At 40.6% G+C, this 27,863-nt stretch overlaps 1 protein-coding gene across 2 annotated transcripts; it reads right to left on the minus strand.

The window, feature by feature from the left end:
* Window positions 1-10,511: 10,511 nt before the first annotated feature.
* Window positions 10,512-27,845, minus strand: LOC134874683 (ankyrin repeat and MYND domain-containing protein 2-like). Of its 2 annotated transcripts, none has more exons than XM_063898803.1 (10): window positions 27,745-27,845; window positions 26,624-26,688; window positions 24,330-24,468; window positions 22,571-22,669; window positions 22,333-22,493; window positions 16,310-16,524; window positions 15,338-15,446; window positions 13,802-13,930; window positions 13,577-13,700; window positions 10,512-11,281 (listed from the first exon to the last, which is right to left on the minus strand). In XM_063898803.1, the coding sequence occupies exons 1-10, from the start codon at window positions 27,809-27,811 to the stop codon at window positions 11,127-11,129; spliced, it is 1,263 nt and encodes a 420-aa protein (XP_063754873.1). In that variant the 5' UTR covers window positions 27,812-27,845; the 3' UTR covers window positions 10,512-11,126. The 2 variants fall into 2 exon arrangements, with proteins under 2 accessions (XP_063754873.1, XP_063754872.1); XM_063898802.1 differs by having other exon boundaries at window positions 15,311-15,446.
* Window positions 27,846-27,863: the final 18 nt, after the last annotated feature.

A 27,863-nucleotide genomic window follows, 5' to 3' on the forward strand; every position in this document is an offset into this window, starting at 1 on the left:
TAATGGCCATTCATCACACCTCTTTGTGATATCCCCCTTCAAGCTATAATTACATGTCTATTGATACACTTCCCCTTAAACATAGGCTTTCAATAGTGAACCCTCATAGAACCGTGGTGTCTTACTGGATATTAAAAGAGAACTGCCAGTCTTTGTATACATCAAACAAAGATCTAGGGTTCACACATGTCGGAATTGAGGATTACAGCGCAGTGATTCTGCTGGCCTCCTGTCATGGATGCAACATCACAAGTGGTAGTCTTGGAGCCATGTAGTAGCCTATTTTTCCCTGCAGTATGAATACTTGGTATTGTATAGATCAAAGTAAGGGCGGGAGCCACATCAAAAGCTGCAGAAAATCATCTTGCAAACATACTAAGAATAAAGCCAACATAGAATCATACAAAGGTCTGTTTTGTTGAGTGTCCCGTAGCCTGAAGCTGTGAAAGGTGCTGCTGCTGGATGTTTGTCTACATGTGTGTTCTGCAGTCAATAGCCTCAAACAATCAAAGAGAGTTTAATCTCTCTGCTGCGACACACCTGTTTCTCATTCAGCCAGTGAAGGATGCCCTCACAGGCACAATGCTCAGAAAAACAAAGATCATAGGGATTGCATGCCTTAATCCTCAATTGTAATGCTGTTAAAGCAGCAGAAATAGGGAGGACATTAGAAAAGGAAGGTAAAATAAATAAATTCATCTGTTACTGTTTGCACAGTGAATATGGATATAGTTTTTTCAATTTGCTTTAATTTTTTTTTTACTTGATTTTGAATCAGTTGTTATACAGCCCCAGAAAAAATAGGAAATGAAGAGACAACTCCAAATGTGTGTTAAATCTTAATCTCTACATGTATGGCTGCCATTCCAGTGTCTGTTGAAATCCAACACAGAGAAAAAGTGTCAGTAGTTTATAGAATACAATTTTCAAAAATCTCTTATTTCTCATTTTTACATATCTTTATTCATTTTTATTTTATAACACAAGGGAAAATGATAATGCTGTAGTGGTCTCTTAATTTTTTCTGTGGGGCCGCCTACCAATCAGAGTGCATGCATGGGTGAACATTGCAATATGTATACAAACGTCAAAGCGTCAAACCACCTCTTAGCTAATGTATAGAACACCAAAGATTGTTAGTATAAATTATTAATATTAATAATATATATATTATGAGTTATTGCTAAAGAATTAAATCCTTAAATGCAGCACACAGCTCAGTACTGAAATGCAGGGCAGCTGGAGAGCTCGCCCTGCGTGTCAAATATATCGCTGTCAATGGGAATACATCGCAGTCAGTTGAAAGTTCAATGTGTTGTATTTAGGGTTATTTAAGGGGGGCAAGGCCATAGGGACTTGGCTTGGGAGGTCACCGGTTGAAGTCCCTGACAGACTATGAGCTACCAAGTTCCCTTCACTGATCCCAAGGCACCGTACATAATGGCAGCCCACTGTTACTAACACTAGGGTGGGTCAAACGCAGGGACCTGTCCAGCAGTGGCTCAATCAGTGGGGACTTGGACTGAATGTGCTTGACTAGATCTCCTATACATTATTGAGATACACTGAGGACAGCTGACAGGCCCTCAGGTTCTAGTTGAGAGATCAAAAAGCATTTAACCTCTTCCAATATTAGGGTGAGGGGACATTGAATGCAGCTCTAATGAAAAAGCCTTATGGCCTCCATATCGCAGCAGCTCCTTCTGAACCTTTAGGGCAAGGGTTTCTAAACTACAACCCAGGGGGCAAATGCGGCCCGTTGTCCATTTTAAATTGGCCCTCAGCAAATTCCAAAAGTACAATGGAATATGGCCCCAACCTGAAACATGTGGTTTTCTTAAATTGTATACTGTATGCAAACATATATTGCAGAGTAGTTTTCATGTTTTTTAAACCCACTTCTCAAATAAATTCAGTCAGTTAAAGTTGAAACCTTCTTAGTTGATACGTTTGCAATTTTTTTAATCTTCAAGCTTGAAATAAACCCTTCACATTTCCCCTCATTATAAGCAATCTGAAGCAACTGTTTAAAGGGATGAGCTTACAACACTTCTGTAATTAAATAAATGAAGCCCTATGGAGAGCTGTGATGTAGGATGTTTTTTTTTCTTAAAGCACATTCAAGAATCAAGCAATTTACCTATATTTGATTTATTTACTTATGACTTAACTAATGAGGCAAAATATCTCACCTCGATTGAGGGGCCCAGCCCTTGGTATATTTTTCTGTATGTGGTCCTCAGTGAAAAAGTTTGGACACCCCTGCATTAGAGTAACAGTGAAACAACTGGTAAAGGTTAAGTATTGGCCAAACTATATTCAGGACACAGATGCTCCTAAGATGGTCCACTAGAGTATACATTAAGGATACAGAGTTTCCTACACACTAGGCTATCCTATTGTAACACACTCGCCCTGCTGACAGGAGAACAAAAAGGCTGTGCTGTTTGTTCCTCATCAGGTATTAGGTAACAGCAAAGCATACTCAAGGAGCATTTGATAGCCTTGTTGTTTTCTTGATGATCTCATCCTACATGCATTAGAACAAACTTCTATGAAATCACAATCCATATATTTGATTATGCATACAAATATTTTTTAAATTGAATCAAATGTTAGTGTTTTATGAAGGGATACTTAAACGAGCTCTATTCTGCTGATGTTCAGGTGTATATCAGTATGTAGTGTCTCTACTTTAAAGAGTCCTCTCCTGCTGATGTTCAGGTGTATATCAGTATAGTGTCTCTACTTTAAAGAGTCCTCTCCTGCTGATGTTCAGCTGTATATCAGTATGTAGTGTCTCTACTTTAAAGAGTCTTCTCCTGCTGATGTTCAGGTGTATATCAGTATGTAGTGTCTCTACTTTAAAGAGTCCTCTCCTGCTGATGTTCAGGTGTATATCAGTATATAGTGTCTCTTCTTTAAAGAGTCCTCTCCTGCTGATGTTCAGGTGTATATCAGTAGGTAGTGTCTCTACTTTAAAGAGTCCTCTCCTGCTGATGTTCAGAGTGTCTCTACTTAACTCCTGCTGATGTTCAGGTGTATATCAGTAGGTAGTGTCTCTACTTTAAAGAGTCCTCTCCTGCTGATGTTCAGGTGTATATCAGTATGTAGTGTCTCTACTTTAAAGAGTCCTCTCCTGCTGATGTTCAGGTGTATATCAGTAGGTAGTGTCTCTACTTTAAATTAAAGAGTCCTCTCCTGCTGATGTTCAGGTGTATATCAGTATGTAGTGTCTCTACTTTAAAGAGTCCTCTCCTGCTGATGTTCAGGTGTATATCAGTATGTAGCGTCTCTACTTTAAAGAGTCCTCTCCTGCTGATGTTCAGGTGTATATCAGTATGTAGTGTCTCTACTTTAAAGAGTCCTCTCCTGCTGATGTTCAGGTGTATATCAGTATGTAGTGTCTCTACTTTAAAGAGTCCTCTCCTGCTGATGTTCAGCTGTATATCAGTATGTAGCATCTCTACTTTAAAGAGTCCTCTCCTGCTGATGTTCAGGTGTATATCAGTATGTAGCGTCTCTACTTTAAAGAGTCCTCTCCTGCTGATGTTCAGGTGTATATCAGTATGTAGTGTCTCTACTGGGACATGTCTCCATGCTTTAATGTTCAGAAAGCTCTTTATTTTTCTCATACTGCCTGTGCTGCAGCACCTCTTTTCACCCTCTGTCTGAAACCAGAGCCCAGTCTGCTCTGATTGGTTAGCTGGCTAACTCTGTTGAGATTTGCCAACCGCTTAGAGATGTCCCGCCCCCCTTAGCCTATCATACAATGTGTTGGCGCGCTAGCCAATAGAAGCACAAGTGTTGCATAATGATGTCACTATTTTTTCACGACGTAAACAAAGAAGTCCAATGGAGGCATTTCAGGCAGGGGGGGTGGGGTAGTGTGTGGGAGAGAAACTCCCTGTGGAAGGGACACAGGGATTTTAGCCTTTGTAAAATACAGTAGAGGAGAACCCCCAAAAAGCAGAATAAGGCCCCTTTAAGAAACACAACTTCAGACATCAATAAAATAAATGGCATTAATGGGCACTGGTTGGGAGTTTGATTCAAGACTGTTTTACCTGTCAGGATTCAATTTGCTATAACAACCAGCTGATTGCACTCTATCCTGCTAATCACATGATTACTTACAAATAAATCAGATATACAGATCATTTTGATTTTAACATATGTGGTCATGTATAGTCGATTCTACTGTTACAACATTTGGAAACGCTCTGACACAAACGTAGCTTAAAATGAAGGCGTCGCTGATCTTGAGTCCATAGTTTTGTGCTCTTCACAAATATAACCAATTAATATCCATATTTTTTCAACAGCTGACATTAAGTTGACCTGACTTCTTTTTGCGGATTGATATGACTGCACATAAACCAGAGTATCCTTAGCAACGGTCTGCTATCAAAAGAGAGCAGACCGTTGAATTTTCAAATTGACCAATCAGAATCAGTTACTGAAATATGCCATGTAATCAAATATTGATAACTTACAGTCAATCATAATTTCATGCTGTAATCATGATTCAGAGCATGGTGGCTGATGGGATGCAGTGTCCTTAGTGTTGATTCTGCTGATAGCAGTTGAGGGGTGAGTAATTCCAATCTAGTTCTCTGAATCAAGGTTTTGTGTTGATTTTGGAGTTCTTCACTTAGCCTCATCCAGCCAAGGCTGAGTACATGAGCTCATCATCATGATGTATTCGTATGTCCATTATCCAAATCATACAGTAGCCAGACAAAGCCTCCTCTCCACCTTCATCCTGCCGAAAGTTGGCCCCTGGACCAAAGGTGTCCTCTTACAAGCCATTCCCAGGGCCCTCTGACAATGACTTTCCTCCAACTTTCCTTGTCTCCTCTTTGTTGCCACTTTTCCCCCCATTTGCTCTCAAAATGATCTCCAGTTACCCTAAAAAAGCTGTGTTTGTCACATCACATCATCGGGGTGGAGGTATGGATGAGTAGCAGCTGAGATAAAAAAAGATCCTGGGGGGCTTCAAAGACGTTATTTGATCCGCCAGAGCATTTGCTAATTTTTACATCTCAGGAACCGGAAATTTGAGATCAACCTTTTGTGCTCGTTTGCAGCCCAGAGTGAGTGTGACACCCAGATAAGGGAAGAGGGAATAATAGGGTGAAAACAGGAGGATGGGGCTACAGTTGTGACTCCATTAACAATCAGTGTGACAGTAGCCATGCTTGATGCTAATGCCTATGAACATAGTGACAGGTCAGTGTGCTCCCGTGGGAGCAGAGCTGTGTAAAATGAGGAACAATGCAGTCAGAGTGAAGGCAGAGCTCCATAGAAACCCAATGCATCGCCGAAGGATGTTCATCATGTGTGAGAATGCAGAGCTGAGGAGGAGCCATTTTAAAAAATCTTGTCCTTAAGGTCTTAAAACAGTCTTAAAGTTAATATCTAGATTGTCAGTTTAGTCGATGCATCAAAGTTAAAGGTTGAGAGAACATCTTGAATGAATGTTTAAAACAAATCTCTAATCAGGGGGCATGAGCACCCCAACGTTTTATGATAGAAATGTATAGTAGGGGTCTCCAGCACATAGAAACGGCCAGATGCTAACCTGCATATGTTGGGCAATTAGCATAAGTTGCATTATTAGCATATTCAGACAATGGCTAAAAAGTGGCTTAGCCAATTTGGACACTGTTGGAGGGTTTCTAGAGGTTATAAAGGATGTTGACATTTTCAGGGTCAAAAATAGCTGTTTTAACCAGATGTCTGTTGTCCCTGTGGGGTGATTCGCGGTCCATGTGAAAGTTTTATGGGAGTCATTTTTAATCCAAATCGGCCAAGTAGTTTTTTTTTTTGTTGCTGTTATCTAATTAATGCAATGTATGCTACCTGTGCAAGTTGCCCAACATATGAAAGTTAGCATTGGTCAGTTTCTATGTGCTGGGGACACCACTATTTATTTCTAACATCAAACTTTGGGCTCCTCAACATTTCCAGGTTCACAGTGCTGGCAACTAGACTATAATGGTGTGTTCTAACCAAAATTATACAGCCAGCCAAACTCCCAAATAATCCAAACAACAGACAGGAAATAGATTTAAAGCTCCAGCTTTACTAAGGACTTGTAGAATGTGATGATACAGCCTCGGAGTAACACTGGGATAAATTGAAATATGCGTTGAATTATTTATACAGAACTAATAGATTAAGTGTTACATTCAAGTAATACAAAAATCTAAAATTGTGCTAAATGTAACATATGCTACATTTTTTGCATCAATCCAATATGCATATTTAAATGTAAAATCAACCCAAATATTCATAAGAACGGAAAGATAGACTCGTGATCTTAATATACAGTCAACAGTTATTTAAAGCCATTTCTCTGGAGGGAACACAGGATTCAGGGTCAGGGTTAGGGTTAGGGTTGGGGGTCTAATACACTTCCTGATTCCTGTTTACACTACAACACCTCATTCAACCAGAGGGAGGTGCTAAACTAATACAAAACACAAGACAAACTGCCTGGAGGTCAGAACAATCAATATGAAATACTTTTAATTGCATGCATCAAAGTGCATGATATGTCATTCTATATTCCTGCCTTGGAAAACAAATTGAAAGGACTGCACAAAAAACCTAAGAAAGAACTCCTTTTTTTAGCAAGTAAATCTTATTAGAACCTCTGTTGGTGGTACTTGTGTCGGATTTGTACGATTATAGACATCCCATTCATACCTGACTATGAGGCTGCCACAGTTTTTTTCTCAGAGACACTCCAAAACAACCTGACACACTCTCAGAATCAGAATCAGAATAACTTTAATTGTCCCACAGAGGGGACATTTTCCTTATTACAGCAGAAAAAGTCAAAGACAGCTTAACGTTACACCAAGATACTAAAAAAATATATTTACAACAATCACACAATTTACAAAATACACAAAATAAAAGTATAGCAGCCAGATATGTATTGCACAGTTATTAACTCAACAGGGGGTGTTATAGTCAGTGATGTTATATGTGAGGGGGTCTACCGGGGGCCATGATGGTTATAGAGTCTGACCGCTGCAGGAAGGAAGACTGATTGTTGACTGTGTATTCCCCTTAAAGGTGCGATGTGTAATGCGCTAATACCAAGCCACCTGCTCCGAATAGGAGGCAGCATTTCACCACTGTTACAGACCCATACAATCTGAATGTAAAAAATGCTATTTTAAATCTAATAAACAAACTGTGACCATGGCTGTTTTAAATCAGCAATATTTCATCTTTTTCTGTTTCTAATTACATATCCAACAGACAGGCTTGGGGATTTACAGGCTACATGGAAAGAGATTTCACAATCAGGATGTAAAAAAAGTAGCTGTACTCCCTTTCAGTTGCATACAAAAAGATGTAATCAGATTACTGTTACATTTCTAAAAATAGTTGATTACTATCAGGATTACATTGTTATTAAACCCTAAAAATATCATCTAGAATAAAATCCTTTATTGTCATTACACAGGTACAACGAGGTGAGTGTCTAGTGTGTGTTGTAAAGGATCAGATGTTCTCTCTCTGTCAGCTCTTCTTTTATTGAATAAAGAGTGAATCTTCTGCCTGAATCTGCTTCATGGTTTCTCTTTCTTTGGTTCATTTGTTCTGTTTTTAATTCAGCAGGTGAACCTATATGTTGATAAAATAGTGTGTGTGAGCTTAACTGTGTGTGTTAAACTGAAACGGAGCATTTCCTGTCAGCTCAGGTTTTATTTCTCTTCTTTAAGCTGTAGTATGTGCTCACGTGTTTCAGTGTTGGTGTGTAGGCTGCTGCTGAATCTGCTTCATGAAAGGAAGCTTTTCCTATCATACAATCACTTTGATCCTAAATATCTTGGTTTCTTCTTTTTTAAGGTCACAGTGATCTGCTGTCTCACATAATACACTTAATTAGAAAATTTCTTATTGATATTTATGTTTCTCCTTTATTTATTTGCATTTCTTTTGATATGGAGGTAATCCAAAAGTAACAGAAGGAATCAGGTTACATTACTTTTATTTTAATTTATTTTTTACAGATAACTAGTAATTGTAACGGGATATATTTTTAAAGTAACCTCCCAACAGACACAGAATAACATCAACATAATGTAATCACTTTTTGTGCATGTAATGTAATTAAATTGATAAGACATGGGTAAAGGCGTAGTCGTGGGGGAGGGGGTCTACAGTTCGGTGGGCTAAGGATTGCACCTCTGCTTTTTGCAGATGATGTGGTCCTAATGGCTTCATCAGTCTGTGACCTTCAGCACTCACTGGATCGGTTTGTGGCTGAGTGTGAAGCGGCTGGGATGAGGATCAGCACTGCCAAATCTGAGGCCATGGTTCTGAGCAGGAAACCATGGACTGTCCACTCCAGGTAGGGAATGAAGCCTTTCCCCAAGTGAAGGAGTTCAAGTATCTCGGGGTCTTGTTCTCGAGTGAGGGAACAATGGAGCGTGAGATGGGCCGGAGAATCGGAGCAGCGGGAGCGGTACTGCAGTCGCTGAAAAGAGAGCTGAGCCAGAAGGCAAAGCTCTCTGTCTACCGGGCCATCTTCGTTCCTACCCTCACCTATGGTCATGAAGGATGGGTCATGGCCGAAAGAACGAGATTGCGTATTCAAGCGGCCAAAATGGGATTTCTCCGCAGGGTGGCTGGCATCTCCCTCAGGGATAAGGTGAGAAGTTCAGTCATCCGGGAGGGACTCGGAGTAGAACCGCTGCTCCTTAGCGTTGAAAGGAGCCAGTTGAGGTGGTTCGGGCACCTAGTGAGGATGCCACCTGGGCGTCTCCTTAGGGAGGTGTTTCAGGCACGTCCAGCTGGGAAGAGACCAAGGGGTAGACCTAGGACCAGGTGGAGGGATTGTATCTCTTCGCTGGCCTGGGAGCGCCTTGGAATCCCCCAGTCAGAGCTGGTTGATGTGGCCAGGGACAGAGAAGTTTGGGGCTCTCTGGTGGAGCTGTTACCTCCGCGACCCTGACAGATAAGCAGGAGAAGATGGATGGACATGGGTAAAGCTCTATTGTACTGGCAGACTTGAACCCAATAACACAACACTGAACAGGAACAGTCCTTGTGATGAGGCCAACTTCATTCATTCATTCATCATTAGAAAGAGCAATGTCATATTCTTCAATTCTAAAATTTTACTACACCCATCATGGATACTTAAACAACAAAAACCATATACCACAAAAAGATAAAATGCACATTACTTCAAAAATACCAGCATTTCCAAGATGACACAGAGAACACAGTGTAGCTGTGATCCTACATACAGAAATAAAGAATGTGTCCCTACTTTACCATACCATATGATATATGCAAGGGTTTGTTGTTCACATGTACAAGCTTTTAATCATCTTGAAGTTCTTCAATACGGAGCCAATCTTAGAGATTTTGTATAATAAAACATAGATAAGTAGTAAAGTACTGCATTGTATCATCGAAGCATGTTTTTATATGTAAAATAAAAACGAGATTGGATCTTAAGCTCCAGAGTTACGGTTATAGGTTAAAACGTTTTGAAAAAGTTGCCCTTTAATTTGGATTTTTTTTCTCTCAAATGAAACGTGGGGGTTAACCTTACTTCAAAAAAAATCTCTTAACTTAAGTGAAGAATTTAAAGCCTGAATTCATTTTTTATTTTTTATGGAAATGTGGTCGTTATTCAATTGGAAGTTAGCTAATTCTTTTATTTAAAAAGTACAATCTTGCCTCTGAAGCGTAGTGAATTAGAATAAAAAGGAAATGATGAAGTGAAGTATAATAATGTCAAAATAATACTTCAGTAGTATTGCAGTAGAGTAAACGTACTTCCACCAAAGTGTGTTTCACAACCTGATATATAGCTTTACATTTAGCACATATAATTCAATGAATGTACAATCTTTACAAATATTGTTAAGAAACGGGCAGAGAATGTGATTTGAATAGACGGCATGTTATTAACTGATATATTATTATGTTCTGTATTGTAAATGGTGCACACTAAGATCCAAATGGACTCTGATGCCCCGGGCTCACACAGTAACCATGTGTCTGGCATCATTCATTCTCAGCAGTATAGAGAATACTACCGCCAAGGCACGCTAACGGTCAAATAATGTGGGTTCCTTAAGATTTTAGCCAAATGTTTAAATCTTTCATTCATCCAGTACCAACATTCAGTATTAATTCAGGAAGTAGTGTGCCCTTTTTTGTGAGGCATACAGTGAAGGCAGGGGGCTCAACGTGTAGCGCATCTGACTTTTATGCAAGAGATCTAGTTTGAATTTCATCACAGATCTGATACCAATAGTTCCTTTTTATTATTGATTGACAACCATCTTTGTCCAGCTAACCCATGTTTTAATGCCTCACCTCAACTTCTCTGACATTTTGAAAATTGTTGTTCAGCCTTATCTGGGGTTTGGTAGAATGGTCCAGTATTAATGTTCTTCTGTTGCAATCAAACAGTAATAATAAAGAAAGTTCCTGCCACTTTTTAAAATATTTATTGCCATTTAATGCAATGATTAGGTAATGACTGTAAAGAGATACAGGAAGTGAGGAGAGAGAGAAATGTGGAACAAAGGTCATTGCTCAAGGTTTGAGAGAACAGGCGGACCAGGTTTTAGTTTTTATTTTAACAACTAACGTTTCATAAAACCACACAGCCAGCTCTCCAACACCTTCATTGGGACCAACATGTAGAAGATATTGTTCTTATGTCTACTGATAAGCAAAAAAAGTCATATTTAATCACTTGTTTTGACCAAGTAATTGATAATCTCATAATAATACCGAATGAGAAATAGGAGAAAGGAGGACACCATATATTCGATTTTGAGATAACTTTGTGGACAGTAGGTTTATACTAATCCAACTGAACTACTTTACAGTGCAACACTTTTCCACCACAAAAAAAAAACAACCTTAAAATACCATCATTAGACTCCTCGTATTTGCAGATTAAGCATGGTTTTGTTACATTCATTATTTAAACTTTGAAAACACCTCTCTTTATTGCAGCTGCCACTGGAAAAGTGTTTGTGTCACATGGTTTAATTTCAGCTGTGCCTCTCCATTTATAACTTTTGCGAAAATTCACAGGAATCCATCACGGCCCCTGTTTGGTTGTTGCCTCAGTCTTGGGTGAATGACGGCCCCTCAGCAGAGGTGGGGGGACCGGCACGGAGCTCCGCAGGACAGCCTCCAGCGGCAGCCACCTGCTCCTCTGCCCGCAGACACAGCTCCTGCAGGAAGTTGGCTGTCTCCATCACCAGGTCGCTCTCATCTTCTAAAAGGGAGCAGAAACACACAGAGTGTAGAAGTTTTTATTCTTCTCTCTGTAGCAAAAATGAGTCACATTTTTGAGGAGGTTAAAAGTTAACCAGGCATCTATTTTATAAACTTGTCAGGATAATCAGGACTGGTGAAAAAGTTGATGTTTAAGGGGTCTTGTCGTGTCGGTAAAAAGCTCTACGCGCCCCCAAAAAGTTGAAAATAAAGGCTGCCCATTGCTCAGGGTCCACCTTGAAGGTTGGTTAGTAAGGAGCTTGGTAAGACACACAAAAAAGCCTCTTGGTGGCATATCGTAGACCTAACAGTAAGTCAGTAAGGCCATTTTGAATTTCATGTGAAATTTTTGACAAAGTTCAGACCTTTCACGCATCGTATTTGAAAGAACTCCTCTCACAGTTTTATCCAAACAAATTCAATTTTGGTCAGTTAGTCTTAAGACCAAGAGGTTAATAAGTTATTCAAAGCTTTAGTCTACATTAAACACCCTAACCATGTTCCTATTTGTCTTTATTTTTATTGTATTACTAATCTGTGCTTTACTTCTGTCACTATTTCATGCATTATTTTTTACCTGCTGTTCAAATTTTGCTGTAACACTGTGAATGTCCCTGCTGTGGACTGATAAAGGAATTTTCTCTATGCTTCAAATTTCTTATGGATGATCAGAGTCAAGGCCTGGAGATATCTACATGGCAATATTCAGTCATTGACATAGCGCCACCTACTGACAACAGGAAGTAACACGTTTGGTCCTGTACTGTTCTCCCCCAGGCAGATTATACAGATCCCTCTGAAACTTGTTCAGCACCTGAGTGGAACGCTGTTCACATGGTAATGCATTGTACGCCAAGAAACAGGAAGTAATGCTGTTTGGCTCTGGGATGCATATATAAACACAAATTTGGCAAAAGTGGCTCGAGAGCAGCCCAAAGACTTTTACAGGTCAACATTGGGTCTTATTCATAGCACCACCTAGTGGCACAGGAATGTTGAGTCAGGCTTGTGTGACAGACATCAATCAATTGACATGAAAATTACTTGCTAATGAAATAGAGCAACATACTGTATAATTTGTTTAGCACAGCATTCACAATGTCATTTCTGAAGCCTCACACTCCATTCAGTGAGTTATGTTCATTAATGTGGCCGATCACCAACGCTCGCGCCAATTCACTGCCTGCGGCAAATTGGAGTCCTGGAAATAACCTTGAGGTGCCTGCATTTGTGAGGGCCTGTCCATTACTGCTTGCAGCTTTAATTATGTCTGCAGTATATTTACCACAAGAGGGCACACTAGACTGTAAATAACACAGCAACCTGACATGCAGCACTAGTTTAAGACTTCAGTGTGTTGCTGTGCTTCAGTATGAGCTGCATTAAATGTGGCTGCCATAAATTGAGTTCATTAAACAGGAAAATGGGTTTAATCATAAATGATAATGAATCTGAAGTGGATGAACAATTCAATCACCCTCCAACAGCGGATTAACTGAGCGGAGGGTAAAATTATGAGAAAATACTACTTAATCAGTTTGTATAGTGTTAAGGAAAGAGGCTGCACTTTTCACATACAGCCGCGGAAAAGACCACTTCAGCTTCAGGTATGTCTTTGAGTTAAATGAATTAATTTTTTATTGTATAAATTAATGACAATTCTCTGTGTAGGAATTCAACAGGCTGCCATACATGTAGAGATAAAGATTTAAGAACATTTTTCCACGGCTGTATTTAATATAACCTTTTCCCTAATAGTTTTTATAAATCGATTTCACTTGTTTATCAGAATGAATCGGAAAATGTGTCTTGCAATCTTAACTGCCTCAACTAAATACCAATATTCGACACAACATTTCAAGAAACGACTAAACTATTCTACATAGATAGATCACATCAGGGCCAACAGTAAGGGCCATTACTGAACGACCTGTAGCGCATGGTTTAAAGCACATAATGCAAGTAAAAAAGCTTGTCCAACTTCACTTTCACTAATTAATCAGAGCATTGTCTGGACACACAATAAGGCATAAGGGGTTAACGTTCAAACATTTTGCATGTTTGGGATTTCCTAGTTATTCACACCTTTTCTGTCACTCAGACCATGTGATTAAGCCCCGCCTCTTTCAATATGCCCTTGTAGGCTCTAAATGTTGATCTGCAGAAGAGATTTAGTGAGTGCTTTGAATTCCCTCTCTGCTGCAGAGCTAAATGCTCATAACCATTGTTGTTCTCCTCAAACTTAAATAAATATTATGTGAGTGATTTGTTCTTAAAAAGGTATTATTCTACACACCTTTCAGATCCTTCAGCTTTGGAGAATCCTTCTCCAGGTCGGCATCCTGCTCCTGTAGACACCTGCACATCTTTTTATGAGCGAACCAGTGGAGCTTTTGGCAAGATAAGCTACAGTAAGTGACCTTAAAGACAAATGAAATAAAACATGAGCTGGGGGTAGTTCATTCTTTAGAGTTTTGATGACATGATGGCATTATAATTCAGACGGGGGGCATGAACTTACTGCTTTACAAAGGGAGCATCTCTTGTCTGCTCCCTTCTCCCCACACGTAGCACAGTAGTTAGCATCTACAAACGCCATCTGACCCGTGATGGCCTGGTTCAACACCGAGAACGCTGTTGGGTCGTTACCCTGGAAATAAGATAATGGTAAGCAAAAAAAAGGATTATTAAGTATCACTTCAATCATATAGAGTGATGCATGAAATATGTAGCCTGTCTTTAAGTTAGCATTGCAATGGCTACCTCGACTGAAACTAATTGGATTTTTCCATTGGAATTCGGAATATTGGAGTCAATAAGATCTGTTGCGAAGCGATGTTAATACGGTTTGCAACAGATCTTATTTACTCCAGTATTTCTGAACCGTAAATGTTATCCCTCGGTAAAAATCTAAAGTTAGGTTAGTCACATGGCTGCCCTTCACTACCGCTAAGCTAAAGATGGCTAATGTTTGGCGGGATGACGTTTGAGCGTCTTATTTACACATCTTTTTAGATTCGCTTTTTATTAGCAACACCCTCCTTTAAATGGTCCTTTCGTCTTTATTATTTACCTACTTTTATATTGTTTTATTTATTTTATTGGTCTTAGTGGGTTTTAACTTGTATTATTTAATTAACAGTTTTAATAGCAACATTTCTGCATAATTTTACCCTTTATTATAATTATGAAGGTTTTATTCATATTTCATCTGAATACATGTTATTGTGAACATGTTTGCTTTTAATAATAATACATTTTAATGTTTTTTATTTCATAGGATTTTATAACTTTGCATCGATTCACTTAGTCTTGTGTTTTTCCGAGAGGAATCGTTATTTTTTTATTGTATTTTATTTGTATTACCATACCTTTTACTTCAAAATGTCTCTTAACCTGTTAAAACGTTATATTTAGTTGCTATGCTGCATGTATCTGAAAATGTCTCCACATCTGATCTGAGGGGAATTTCTTGAAGTTTGTTTTTAACTTGTGATGTTTGTCATTTTGTAAAGCATCTGAGCTGCATGTACTGCATGAAAAGTGCTTTATAAATAGAGCTTTATCATTGTTATTATTATTATTATTATTATTATTATTATTATTATTATTATTGTTATTATTATTATTATTATTATTATTATTATTATCATTATTATTATTATTATTATTATTATTCATTTGTTAGCAACCGCTGTTTCTAAGAAGCTTCAGACCTTTATGAGTGTGGTAATTATGGATTAATTTTAGGTCTTTAATGAGATGTTAAAATCCATGAAGCCTTTGTGAATCACATACCTTATTTCTGCCATCTAACCAAAAACACATTTAAAAAATGATTGACTTTGAGACAAGGGAAAGTGATGTAGTAAAATGCTGACTAAATTCCGGGTTTTAGGACTCATTCCTGCACCACTCTATTAACCACTGTTCTAACATCAATCTCCCTTGTTTATGCTTACCAAGGTATTTTGCTAAAAATGATATACTGCATATTACACTTCAATCCTCTGATATGTTCTTCACTTACAATCTCTACCGGTGCTATGCTCCTCACCAGCTCTTGAAGGAGTGTGGCCTCACAATAAGGAAACTTCCTGATACAGTCCCGAATGAACTTCTCCTGGTACTGAGGGAAGCCATCACTGTCCCTCCCCTTCAACAAGCTGGGGCAGCATTAAGGCAAGTGAAGGACAATGGAAAAGAGAAACAGGAAAATCATGTTCAGTAGAATTTTTTTTTTAAAAAGGGGTCTCATTTACCATAGTACACATCAGATGTAGGTTTACATTGGATTGAAGATTATTTAAAGAGGCCCTTTTGGGGGTTTCCCTTTCCTGTAGTGTGTTCTATAGGTTTAAGTGCATGTAAATGGTCTGCAAAGGCTAAAATCCCTGTGAGTTTCTCTCCCACACACTCCCCCCCCCCCCCCCCCCCCCCCTTGCTTTCTAATTGCTGATAGATTTCAGCTGGTGTCTTGGCTTTCCAAGCCTTTTTGCACCTCCCTTTCTTCATGTGTTCAATACTTTTTCCCTGTGTCATTCCATTTTATTACATACAGATTCATTTCTGAACTTATTTGTTTTGGTTTCTTTGCATGTGTGGAGTGCATGCAAAGAAATAACACGTTCAATACTTATTTTACCAGCTGTACTTGCAATACTTTTTTGTGCAGTAAATATGCTGTTCTCTATTAAATTATTTCCCAAATTGGTCCAAACTGCACCACTTACACCCAGAAAGTGTGAACAGTCCTCTAGCTTGTACATATCTTGTGCACATGAACCTCAAAGTGTACAATTCTCTCTGCACGCTATTTTCTGAACATTTTTAACAAATGATCCTAATGCAAAGGGGTGAGGACATAATTAGCAATTTCCAAAAGTAGCCTGCACATGTCCCCAGTATAAATGACATCCATGGTTCTAACCACTACTGTGAGCAGCTTCATGCTAATCAAACCATCAACAGAGTAACCAAGTGTAAAGAGTGATGGGAGTACAGACTCATTCCACTCAGAAAGCCTCACCTCTTTACGAGTGCGTCCAGCTTGTCATCTCGTTTCTGCAGGAAGGCCAGACATTTCTGTAGCACACAGCTGATGTAGTGCATCTTCATAGCCAGGACCTCGTTCATGTCCTGCTGCTTCACACACTGCTCACACAGCAAGTCCATCACCTGGTGACACTTCTCCAGAGCCGCCATGTTCACCAGCACAGGGTTCTCCTTCACCAGCATGACTATCTGGGACAGGGTGGAGACGGTGTAGGATGTCAGCAGATCACTAAAGATAGGGTTCATCCTCCGGGCACCAATAATATGTGAGCCAGAGTTATGGAAATTCAATAGGATTACAATTTAACCTAACACCTTAATTAACCTTAACCTAACTCAAATGCAAATTGTAAAGTTTATATTGTATTAAACATTTTAGGAGGTCGTTACAATGGATACGCATAATATACAGCACCTTCTTTTCTGTGTATATATATATTTATATTGTGTATTCAATAAATATTTATCCTTCATTATTGATATGTACTCCATCCATCCATCCATCCATCCATCCATCTACTCCCGCTTTTCCGTCAGGGTCGCGGAGGTAACAGCTCCAGCAGAGAGCCCCAAACTTCTCTTTCCCTGGCCACATCAACCAGCTCTGACTGGGGGATTCCAAGGCGCTCCCAGGCCAGCGAAGAGATATAATCCCTCCACCTGGTCTTAGGTCTATCCCTCGGTCTCTTCCCAGCTGGACGTGCCTGGAACACCTCCCTAAGGAGGCGCCCAGGTGGCATCCTCACTAGGTGCCCGAACCACCTCAACTGGCTCCTTTCAACGCGAAGGAGCAGCGGTTCTACTCCGAGTCCCTCCCAGATGACTGAACTTCTCACCTTATCCCTAAGGGAGATGCCAGCCACCCTGCGGAGAAATCCCATTTCGGCCGCTTGTATCCGCGATCTCGTTCTTTCGGCCATGACCCATCCTTCATGACCATAGGTGAGGGTAGGAACGAAAATGGCCCGGTAGACAGAGAGCTTTGCCTTCTGGCTCAGCTCTCTTTTCAGCGACTGCAGTACCACTCCCGCTGCTCCGATTCTCCGGCCCATCTCACGCTCCATTGTTCCCTCACTCGAGAACAAGACCCCGAGATACTTGAACTCCTTCACTTGGGGTAAGTCTTCAATCCTCATCCCAGCCGCTTCACACTCGGCCGCGAACCGATCCAGTGAGTGCTGCAGGTCACAGACCGATGAAGCCATTAGGACCACATCATCTGCAAAAAGCAGTGGTGCAATCCTTAGCCCACCGAACTGCAGACCCCCTCCCCCACGACTACGCCTCGAAATCCTGTCCATGAATATCACAAACAAGATTGGTGACAAAGCGCAGCACTGGCGGAGGCCAACCCTCACCAGAAATCGGTCCGACGTGCTACCGAGGACCCGGACACAGCTCTCGCTTTGGGAGTACAGAGATTGGATGGCCCTGAGTAGAGACCCCCTCACCCCATACTCCCACAGCACCTCCACAGTATCTCCCTGGGAACCTGGTCATACGCCTTCTCCAAATCCACAAAGCACATGTAGACCGGATGAGCGTACTCCCAGGGCCCCTCCAGGATCCTTGCGAGAGTAAAAAGCTGGTCCGTGGTTCCACGACCAGAACGAAAACCGCATTGTTCCTCCTCAATCTGAGGTTCGACAATCGGCCGGACCCTCCTTACCAGCACCCACACACCCTCTGATTCCCCTTTTTAAAAAGGGGAACCACCAGCCCGGTCTGCCACTCCTTCGGTACTGTTTCCGACTTCCACGCAATGTTGATGAGACGTGTCAACCATAACTGTCCCTCAACACCCAGAGCCTTCAGCACTTCTGGGTGGATCTCATCCACCCCCGGGGCTTTGCACTGTGGAGCTGTTTAACTACCTCAGTGACTTCCCCCCCGTGAGATTGGAGTTGATCCCCCTTCATACTCCAGCTCCGCCTCTAACATAGAGGGCGGAGTTGTCGGGTTCAGGAGTTCCTCAAAGTGTTCCTTCCACTGCCCTAACACACTATCAGTTGAGGTCAACAGCGCCCCATCCTTACTGTACACAGCTTGGATGGTTCCCTGCTTCTCCCTCCTGAGGTGTCGGATGGCTTTCCAGAACAACTTTGGTGCCGACCGAAGTCCTTCTCCATGGCTTCTCCGAACTTCTCCCACACCAGCTGCTTTGCCTCGGCCACGGCTGAGGCTGCTGCCCTTCGGGCCTGTCGATACCTTGCAACTGCATCAGGAGTACCCAGGGATAACATATCCCGGAAGGCCTCCTTCTTCAGTCGGACGGCTTCCCTGACCACCAGTGTCCACCAGGAGGTTCAAGGGTTACCGCCCCTTGAGGCACCTAAGACCTTGAGACCACAGCTCCCCGCCGCAGCTTCGGCAATGGAGGCTTTGAACACCGCCCACTCTGATTCAATGTCCCCAATCCTCCACAGGGATGCCTGAAAAGCTCCGCCAGAGGTGTGAGTTGAAGGCCTCCTGGACTTGGGATTCCTCCAGACGTTCCCAGTTCACCCGCACTACACGTTTGGGCTTACCAGGTCTGTCGAGAGGCTTCCCCTGCCACTCTACCCAACTCACCACCAGATGGTGATCAGTTGACAACTCCGCCCCTCTGTTCACCCGAGTGTCCAAAACATGCGGCCTCAGGTCCGATGATACGATAACAAAATTGATCATGGACCTTCTGCCTAGGGTGCTATGGTACCACATACACTTATGAGCATCCTTATGTTCGAACATGGTGTTTGTTATGGCCAATCCATGACCAGCACAGAAGTCCAGTAACAAAACACCACTCCGGTTCAGATCAGGGGGGCCGTTCCTCCCAATCAAGCCCCTCCAAGTGTCTCCATCATTGCCCACGGCTGCGTTGAAGTCTCCCAGCAAGACTAAGGTGTCCCCCTTCAGGAGCCCCATACAGGACTTCTTTCAGGGTCTCCAAGGAGGCCGAATACTCTGAACTGCTGTTTGGTGCATAAGCACACACAACAGTCAGAGTTTTCCCCCCAATAACCCGCAGGCGTAGGGAGGCGACCCTCTCGTCCACTGGGGTAAACTCCAACAAAGCGGCACTCAACCGGGGGCTTGTGAGTATCCCCACACCCGCTCGGCGCCTCACACCTTGGGCAACTCCGGAGAAGAATAGAGTCCAACCCCTATCAAGAAGTAAGGTTCCAGAGCCGACGCTGTGCGTAGAGGTGAGCCCCACCAGATCCAACTGGTAACGCTCCACCTCCCGCACAAGCTCCGGCTCCTTCCCCCCCCAGAGTGGTGACATTCCACGTCCCCAAAGCCAGCTTCTGTCGCCTGAGTCTGGTCGGTCGAGACCCTCTGCTTTCACTGCCACCCTTCTGGTAGTGCACCTGACCCCATCGCTGTTTCCCGTAGGTGGTGGGCCCGCGGGATGGGGAAGCGGAGGTGTTGCCCACGTTGCTTTTTCGGGCTCTGCCCGGCCGGGCTCCGTGGCAAGCCCGGCCACCAGATTCCTCCGGGCCGGGTATCCTCGCTTTCAAGTGTGTTTTTCATGAGGTCTTTTGGACCAATCTTAGTCTGGCCCCTTACCTGAGACCAATTTGCCTTGGGAGACCCTACCAGGAACACAAGGTTCCAGACAAAACAGCCCCCAGGTTCATCGGGGCACAGAAACCTCTCCACCACGATAAGGTGCTATTTCTCGGAAAGGCAATATGTACTGTATATTTATATTTTTTGATTAATATATATTTTTTTACACATAAAATAACCAAAATGTCAAAGTCATGTCAGAGGATCACCGGAGGATAATAATAATTCATTATATTTAGAGGCGCCTTTCAAAGCACCCAAGGACACCTTACAATTCATAAAATATTCTAAAGAAATAATTAAAACACTGGAGGAGGTCAGCAAGGTAGGTGGGGGGCCAGGTTGTGGAGGGTTTTGTAGGTGAGCAGGAGGTTTTTTTAGTCTATCCTGTATTTATACATTTGTATTTCTCTTTTTTTAATTAATTTTTTTAGTTCAAATTATTTGTTATTTGTTTGCCTTCTTTTTGTATTTCGCGGCTGCAACAAAAAAGAAATTCCCAGTCTGGGATAAATAAAGTATTTCTGATTTCTGATCTGATTTAACAGGGAGCCGTTGTGCAGTTGGTTGAGGATGGGGGTGATGTGTTCAGAGGATTTGGTGCGGGTGATGATCCGAGTAGTCCTTATCTAACAGTTATTGAGATTCTTACTTCCTTTTTCTCCTGGCTGCTCAAGTGAAGCAGCAGCAGGTGGCCATTCCCCATTTGTTGCAGACTGTGTCTAATGACTGCTATTGAGGCAAATGTTATACTTTACAAGAAGAGTCATTTCCCAATTGTTAAACTGTATTTTGTAACTTTTTTCAAAAATACTAAGAAAATAAAACATGTACATTTTCCCCTTTCCTCTTAATGCTTGCTTCTTGCTGTCTGGTCTTCTTCCACTGTACCTACATTGCAGTACCAGTAGGAATCGGTTAGCATTTTATTTGCTGATTTATAAAGAAGTTGAAGAGGTTTGGAGAGTTTGAAGCCCTTTTAAGGATGGTGGTGCCTCCAGCTGGATTGAACATAATCTGAATTCTGTCGTGTTCCATTGAAGCTTTAAATATTTTAGAAAAATGTAATAAGCGTGAAAACCCCCGTCTTTTTACTCAATAATAATGTATTTTATTAATTTCTTGACAGCTATTGATGAGAGCAACCTATCCGAGTACTTTCCCTCTTTGTCATGGTCGCACACCTCTTTGGGTGAATATCTGCTGTCTTTTGACCGGTGCTAAATACAGATTATGAGTATGCCAATCACATAAAAATGAAGAAACCCTGAATTTTTTATCTACAAGAAGCCCAAATTTGATGGTCAGTCAGGCAATCAATTACAGAATGTCAGCAGGTTCAATATAAGGTGAAATTAAAGCTATATTGAATTGATGTCCTTTCTGTCTAACAGTGGATGAGTGGCTTACTCTCAAACTGGCAGTCTCTTTGCTTATTGGTGTTTTATATTTTAAAGCAGTATCTACATTTATTACTTTTTTTTTTATTAATAAAACTGTTAGCTTTGGTGATCGACGTTAGCCCCATTAGCATCATTAGGCCGTGTATCCACCAAGGCGTTTTTTCCTGAGGCCAGCGTTTTTTTTCAATTGTTTGCAATGGGGGCGCCGCGTATTTAAAAACGCCAGCAGCGCGACGAGGCGCTGAACGTCTTTTCTGCGCTGAAGCGCTGCACTCTGGTGTTTTTTCCACATTGCCGAGCGTTGAGAATTGTTCAATTTTTGGTAAAACACAGCGCTCGTCAATGTCACTTTCTATACCCGTCGTCCAATCACAGTGGAGGAGGTGCGGGACAAAACCCACACCGAATTGACGTCACATCCTGCAAAATGTCATGAACCCACATAGACCGGCGAGTCCGTCCTCTTTCTCTAGGTGCTTCTTCATCCAGAGCAAGAGCCAGAGCAAGTACTCTACCTTGTGTTGACATTTTCACATGCAGTACGCAAACACAAACTTATCCGCGAAATCAGAAACAAAATTGCAACACCATTGCCGCACATCACTTCCGCGAATATCGCGTATCATGGCAACCAAAACGTCTAAGCTGAAAAAACGCTGCGCCTTCAAAGCGCCCCCTAGCGCTCTCAGCTGGGCGTTTTTAGAAGAGCAACTGGCGTTTTCTGCTGGCTTTCCCACAGCTGTACGTTCTGGATCATTTGTGTTGTGTAACGTACAATTCAATGCACAGCAGCTTTAAGACACAAACGACATTTTTCTTCTTTGCGTCAATTCTTTGTTTTCACCGAAAAGTGGGCGGGGCCGTCTTTTGCAGTGCAGTACTGCTCTCATCTTTTGGATAGCCATGACATATGGGATGGATGTTCAACATCCCCAGAGGTTGAACCCTAATGACTTTACACATCACTTTCCCACTAGTGCTCCCACCACCAGTTGGACCTGTGAGTAAGCCTGCAGGTCTCCTGAGCACGCCTCACCTTGACTGGGTTGAGGTTGCTGGTCATGATGATCTTGTGCAGGGGCCCTGCCAGCGTGGGGGGCAGCCTGGGCTCCCTCTCGAGCCCGTGTGGTTTGGTGTAGTACTCCAGCTTTTCGAGTGAGAAGAAGTTATTGATCACTGTGACACAGTCGTGCTGGCCTGGGAGGAGAGAGCACAGGTTAACATAAACTCGCCTCCACACAGTTTCCCGACAGCACGCTCTCAGCATGGCTCACCTACAAACGCTGCCATCTGAGCCGCAGTGCGACCCACTGAGTTCACATGGTCTGCCTCTGCACCTGCATCCAGCATCATGGAGGTGATGTCTGTCCTTCCTGGAGGAGGCAGATAACTGAATGATGAATTTGGAAATATAAATGTTACATTGCTCCAACAATTATTTCTCTAAACTGAAAACTGTCTAGTTCAGGGGTCAGCAACCTTTAAAATCTAAAAAGGCATGTTCCACTTTGCCACCAAGTAAAGATTGTCTGGATCCGCAAAACATATTTAATCACACAGGTTCATATACATTTATAGACAACAACTTTTGTGTATAAAAAATGTTGTTTGTTCCATTTGCAAACCAACTAAGTGCATTCATCATGGTTAATGGAGATTTTAACCATGTATAAATCTCCAAAAGCCTTTCAAACTTCACCCAGTATGTGACCGGTGGCATTAGGAACAATAAGACACTGGACCTGCTGTATGCCAATGTTAAGAAGGCATACAGCACCCCCACCCCATTGGTAGTTCAGTACTCAATTTGATCAAGACTTATTATTCTCTGTTGTAACAGTTGGATTAAAAAACGTTACTTATCTTTATATATCTTTTTAGAATTTTTCCTTTTTTAATTTACATTTGTGTTTCATATCCCTGTGTGACCCTCTGTTTTTCCTGTTCTCTGTTGCTGCATAAACAATTGAATTTCCCCAAAAGGATTAATAAAGGTACATCTTATCTTATCTTATCTAACAAATTGACAGTAAAGACATTATTTTAAAGTCTAGTACTATTTTTTCCATACAAGCAGCAAATGATGAGTACTTGTTCTGCCTTAGTTTGTTCATCTCTAACAACAACATAGAATCTTTACACAAACCATGGTTAGTTTTCAAAGGCCAAAGAGATGTACGGATATGTTAACTGATCAAATATTAATATTTGTAACTCTGAAACTGGTGGTCTTATTCACTGTTTCTGGTCCTGTGTGAAGCTACAGCGCTCCTTGTCTGGTATTGTGAAAGAACCAGAGGCTAGAGGCTGTTTAACTTATTTACTTTATAAGCTAGGAAAAATGATTTACTGTTTTGGATCAAGGATGTTGCTCTGACAGAGAAATGGTGACATAATCTTGTAATGGAGTGTTTCCCTAACATGTGATGTATGCTTCATTCCTCAGTGGACGCTTTCCATAAAGTATGGGTCTCTTACTTACTCTTCTAAATTGGACCCAGACTGTCATGTTCCATATTGCGAGGGTTTCCTCCTTTAGCTCAGTGCTTCTATCTACTTCTTTTTTTGTTTCCTGTAACCTTGTGACCTATTATTTTGAATAACTATTGTATCTGTGTCATAGCTTTCCTCCGATGGGTAGAGAATGGTAGAGAAAGGGGATCTCTATACTGTCCAGTGTTTTATTTCTTACTCCTAGCTACGCACCTTACTTGCATGTCACGTCTGAGCTGTATTATTCCAGTGCCACAATATCCCCTCAAACTCTAACATAAAAGGTCATTCTTTCATAACATTGTCCACTGTGGAAACAAAAGGAGCTTTAGCTGTTGCTATGTAATATTCAGAATCAGAATATCTTTATTAGTCCCACAGAGGGGAAAAATCTACAGGGAGCCAATGCAGAGCGGATGAAGAGCCGAATTTGCTCAAGAGCCGCGGGTTGCCTACTCAAGCAGTCAAGTTGTTTAGTTAAAGCAGCTTTGAAACTGCAAAAACACGTCAGCTGAAAACCTGAGTGTCACACAGTTTTACCTGACAGGCCAGCAAACATGAGAGCAGTGTATCCGTATTCATGCTGGTTGCAGTTGACGTCGGCTCCGTGCTGCAGCAGCAGACGACACATGTCGGCCTTGCCCTTATAGGCTGCATGCATCAGGGGAGTCATGCCAAACTTAGAAACCAAGCAGAGACACAACATCACATGAGGAGTTAGCTTTTAGGTATAATGGAAAAAGAAGCATGTCAGGTATCAACATCAAGCAGCATGAATGATGGGGTGGCCACAAGCTGAAACAACATTAACATATCAATAAAGTTCATATGGCTAACGTTAGGAAGCATTTGTTGATCGACAGAACAACAGATATTTTCAATCTTCCAGTGTTCAATGTGTTATCTACTGTGTGGAGGTTTGGGTCAATAAATAAACAAATATGAACACAAATCAGAGACCTATAAGGGCCAACCAACATAAACTGAATCTTAAACTAAAATCCTCGCAGTTTTTCAAATTAAATGGACTTTAAAAAAGCGCAATTAATATATGAACAAATGGAATGGTGTAAAAGAAGAAATGAAAATGATTTAAAACATTAAATAATAATACAAAATAATTTGAAAAATAGCTGATAAACACATATAAAGATGCTACATTTGCATATGTTTTTAGTGATATGATAATATGTATTATTATTATAACAATTACTATTATTACTACCATCAACTGATAATTGACGCATTGACATGTAAAAAAAATGTTTGAATGAAATGTATTGAAAATGGAATTATCCTAATTAAGAAAGTATTCTCTTCAGTTGGTGACCCCCTCTCTGCAGAATCCCCCACTATAAAGTATTCCATGTAGCCAGATTTGAGATAAACCCACATTTTATACAATATCACAAAAGACTTAATGCACTGCTCCTAGTACTAGGATGGGTTAAATGCAGAGGACACATTTCACTGTGTGTGCTCTGCTGTGTGCATGTATGTGACAATAAAGAGGGGTTCATCCTCTGATTCTAAGCAAGTTTGAATGTGTTGTAAGCATTATATCACTCACAGAAATCTTATTCCAGACACTTTAAGCATCTGCATTATTAATCTTCAGTTTGTTAAATATACCAATGATGGAAAGATTTGAATGAAAAAATAGACAGTATAACAAAGTCACAAATAACTGAATTAAATATTAAAACAGGTAAATAATGTTTTCTTTGATCTTACAACTTTACAAAATACAGTTCAAAGTTGAATTGAATTACTTAATTTGACTTGGAAGAATGCAGGAAACTGATTATGCAACAGGTCTTCGATAAGATAATCCTGCAGGAAGTAGTACAACATTATAGGTTCAGAATGAAAAATATGTGCCTTACATCACACAAAGAAACACTTTGGTGCCTGTGTCTGTGTGTGAGGGGAGTGTGTGTGGGGGAGTGTGTGAACACCTGCTTCTGACAGTCAGGCAGTGTGAAGGGTCTGTGAGCTACATGTAGTGGCGTGAAGCTTTTATCAAACACCTTCAAGGGTCTGCCTCTCAAGAGTCGCCTCCATATGTCTCCATCACAATGGATAACATATGTTACAGTGACATAACTGTTGCATTGTGGGTGGAGAAAGCGGTGAGTCTTCAGTACTTTCATTCTGTAAAAACACAACCCCCTGTAATGATGTATCACTTTGAACGCCAGGATCACACTGCACTGAAAAACCTGAAGAGTTGATTTAATTAAATGTATTATGTCAGCAGATTTCACATAACTGTATCAGGTTAGTTGAAAACAATAATATTGAATTGAACCTAAAAGAAACATGTTTGTACTTAGTATAATTGCTTTCAACTAACTTGAAACAGTTATGTGAAATCTGTTGACATGATGTATTTAATTAAAGTCAATGTTTCAGTTAAGTATGTATTCATTTTTTTGTTTTTTAAAGTTGTGGAAGAGCTTCTCATACATGAGTTTGGGCCCCACACAGGGTCAATTGATAAAAAAAAATGTATTTCATCAAAAAACACACAAAAGATGTACATTTAGAAGACAACACATGCTTGGAGGAAGGACTTTTTAGTGTTTAAAGTCACACTTAGGAAAAGGTTCTGATGGACTGGTCCTTTCAATATGGCATTGTGTCGAGGTATATAAATATACATTTTCTTAAATAAGTTATTTAGTGGAGCCTTAAAGTTATTTTTCACATTTGTACCAGGTTGTTTAATGAAAAAAACGTGCTAATTTTTTTACTTTGAAAGCTAAAAAATATTTGGACGACACAAATAATATTGCTTATAAAATTCTTGAACTAAAATAGTACTTTCATACCTCGTCCAAACAGTTGACTCGTACTTCTTCACTAGCCAGCAGCTGGGCAGCTTCCTGTACGTCACCTGCACAACAGAAGATTCTCAGTAAACATGAACCTGTGGACATTAGCAAGGGAGAAAACCCAGAAACCGCAGGAGAGACTGCACCGATGACGTCGACACAATTCATACTCCACATACATAATGGTGTTATAGTGGATTTTGGAGTATATTTTATGGCGTTGAAATTCATCATAACCTTTTGATGTTTCCTGGCAAAAGTTAGATAATCCGGTACCAATACATGAAATCAAAATATTTCTATGAAAACAAGTGCATTAAATATGAATTCATTTTGTATTTAGTATCATACATTTGATTCTTCATATGTACACTAAACTGCACTTTATAGGTAATATTGTAATGAATTAGCTGGCAGTATATTAATCAGACACACTGTATATAGAACACTTTTCTTAAATTACTTAAAAGATTGGACAATTTATTGCTACAACATGATTTTAAGTAAGTTGATAAACTTGGTACTGTAAAATGTATACACCATGTTTGTCATGAACAACCGGATAAAATGCTGTAAACAACAGAAGTCTCCTTGCATTCCAAGCCTTGATTATTTTGGAATGTGGATTTTTATAAAAATGTTATAACTTTCACAGAGTGCATTTGCAAACTTTAATCATAAATGTATTGGTAAATTATTAATATGACTAATAAATAGCAGTTTGATCTGCAATTCGAGAAGGGAACAGCAAAGCATTTATAAATAACTGTTATGGTACTCTTTAATGTTTGAGTTCAGGAGCAACTTGTTTAACAAATAAATATAATTTTGTAAAAGCTTTCATGATTTGTGTAAAGGTAATATAATATTATTCTGTTGTTGGATGTCATAACATTTGGTGAAAAGCACATAATGACTTGTTACATAATGACTAGAACATAGAAGTTTGGACAATGTATTGCTACAGAATGACTTTTAGTGAGTGAATAAACTTCTGTAAAATGTAAACACCATGTTTGTCATGAACAACTTAATAAAATAAATAACAAGTTACATATGTTTGTGTTAAACACTGAATAAAGCTTAAAGTGTCATTTTTTAAAGGGACCGGTGCTCACCTGCAGCGATGACCTGCAGGATCTTCCTCTCTGACAATGATAGATCTCCTTTCTGCGGGGCGGCCATCCTCTGTGATCAGCTCTGACCTCTCAGTGATCTGTCTCTCTGGCCTGCTGAC

The sequence above is a fragment of the Eleginops maclovinus genome, chromosome 13 (genome assembly GCF_036324505.1).
Source record: "Eleginops maclovinus isolate JMC-PN-2008 ecotype Puerto Natales chromosome 13, JC_Emac_rtc_rv5, whole genome shotgun sequence".
NCBI classification, from domain to species: domain Eukaryota; kingdom Metazoa; phylum Chordata; class Actinopteri; order Perciformes; family Eleginopidae; genus Eleginops; species Eleginops maclovinus.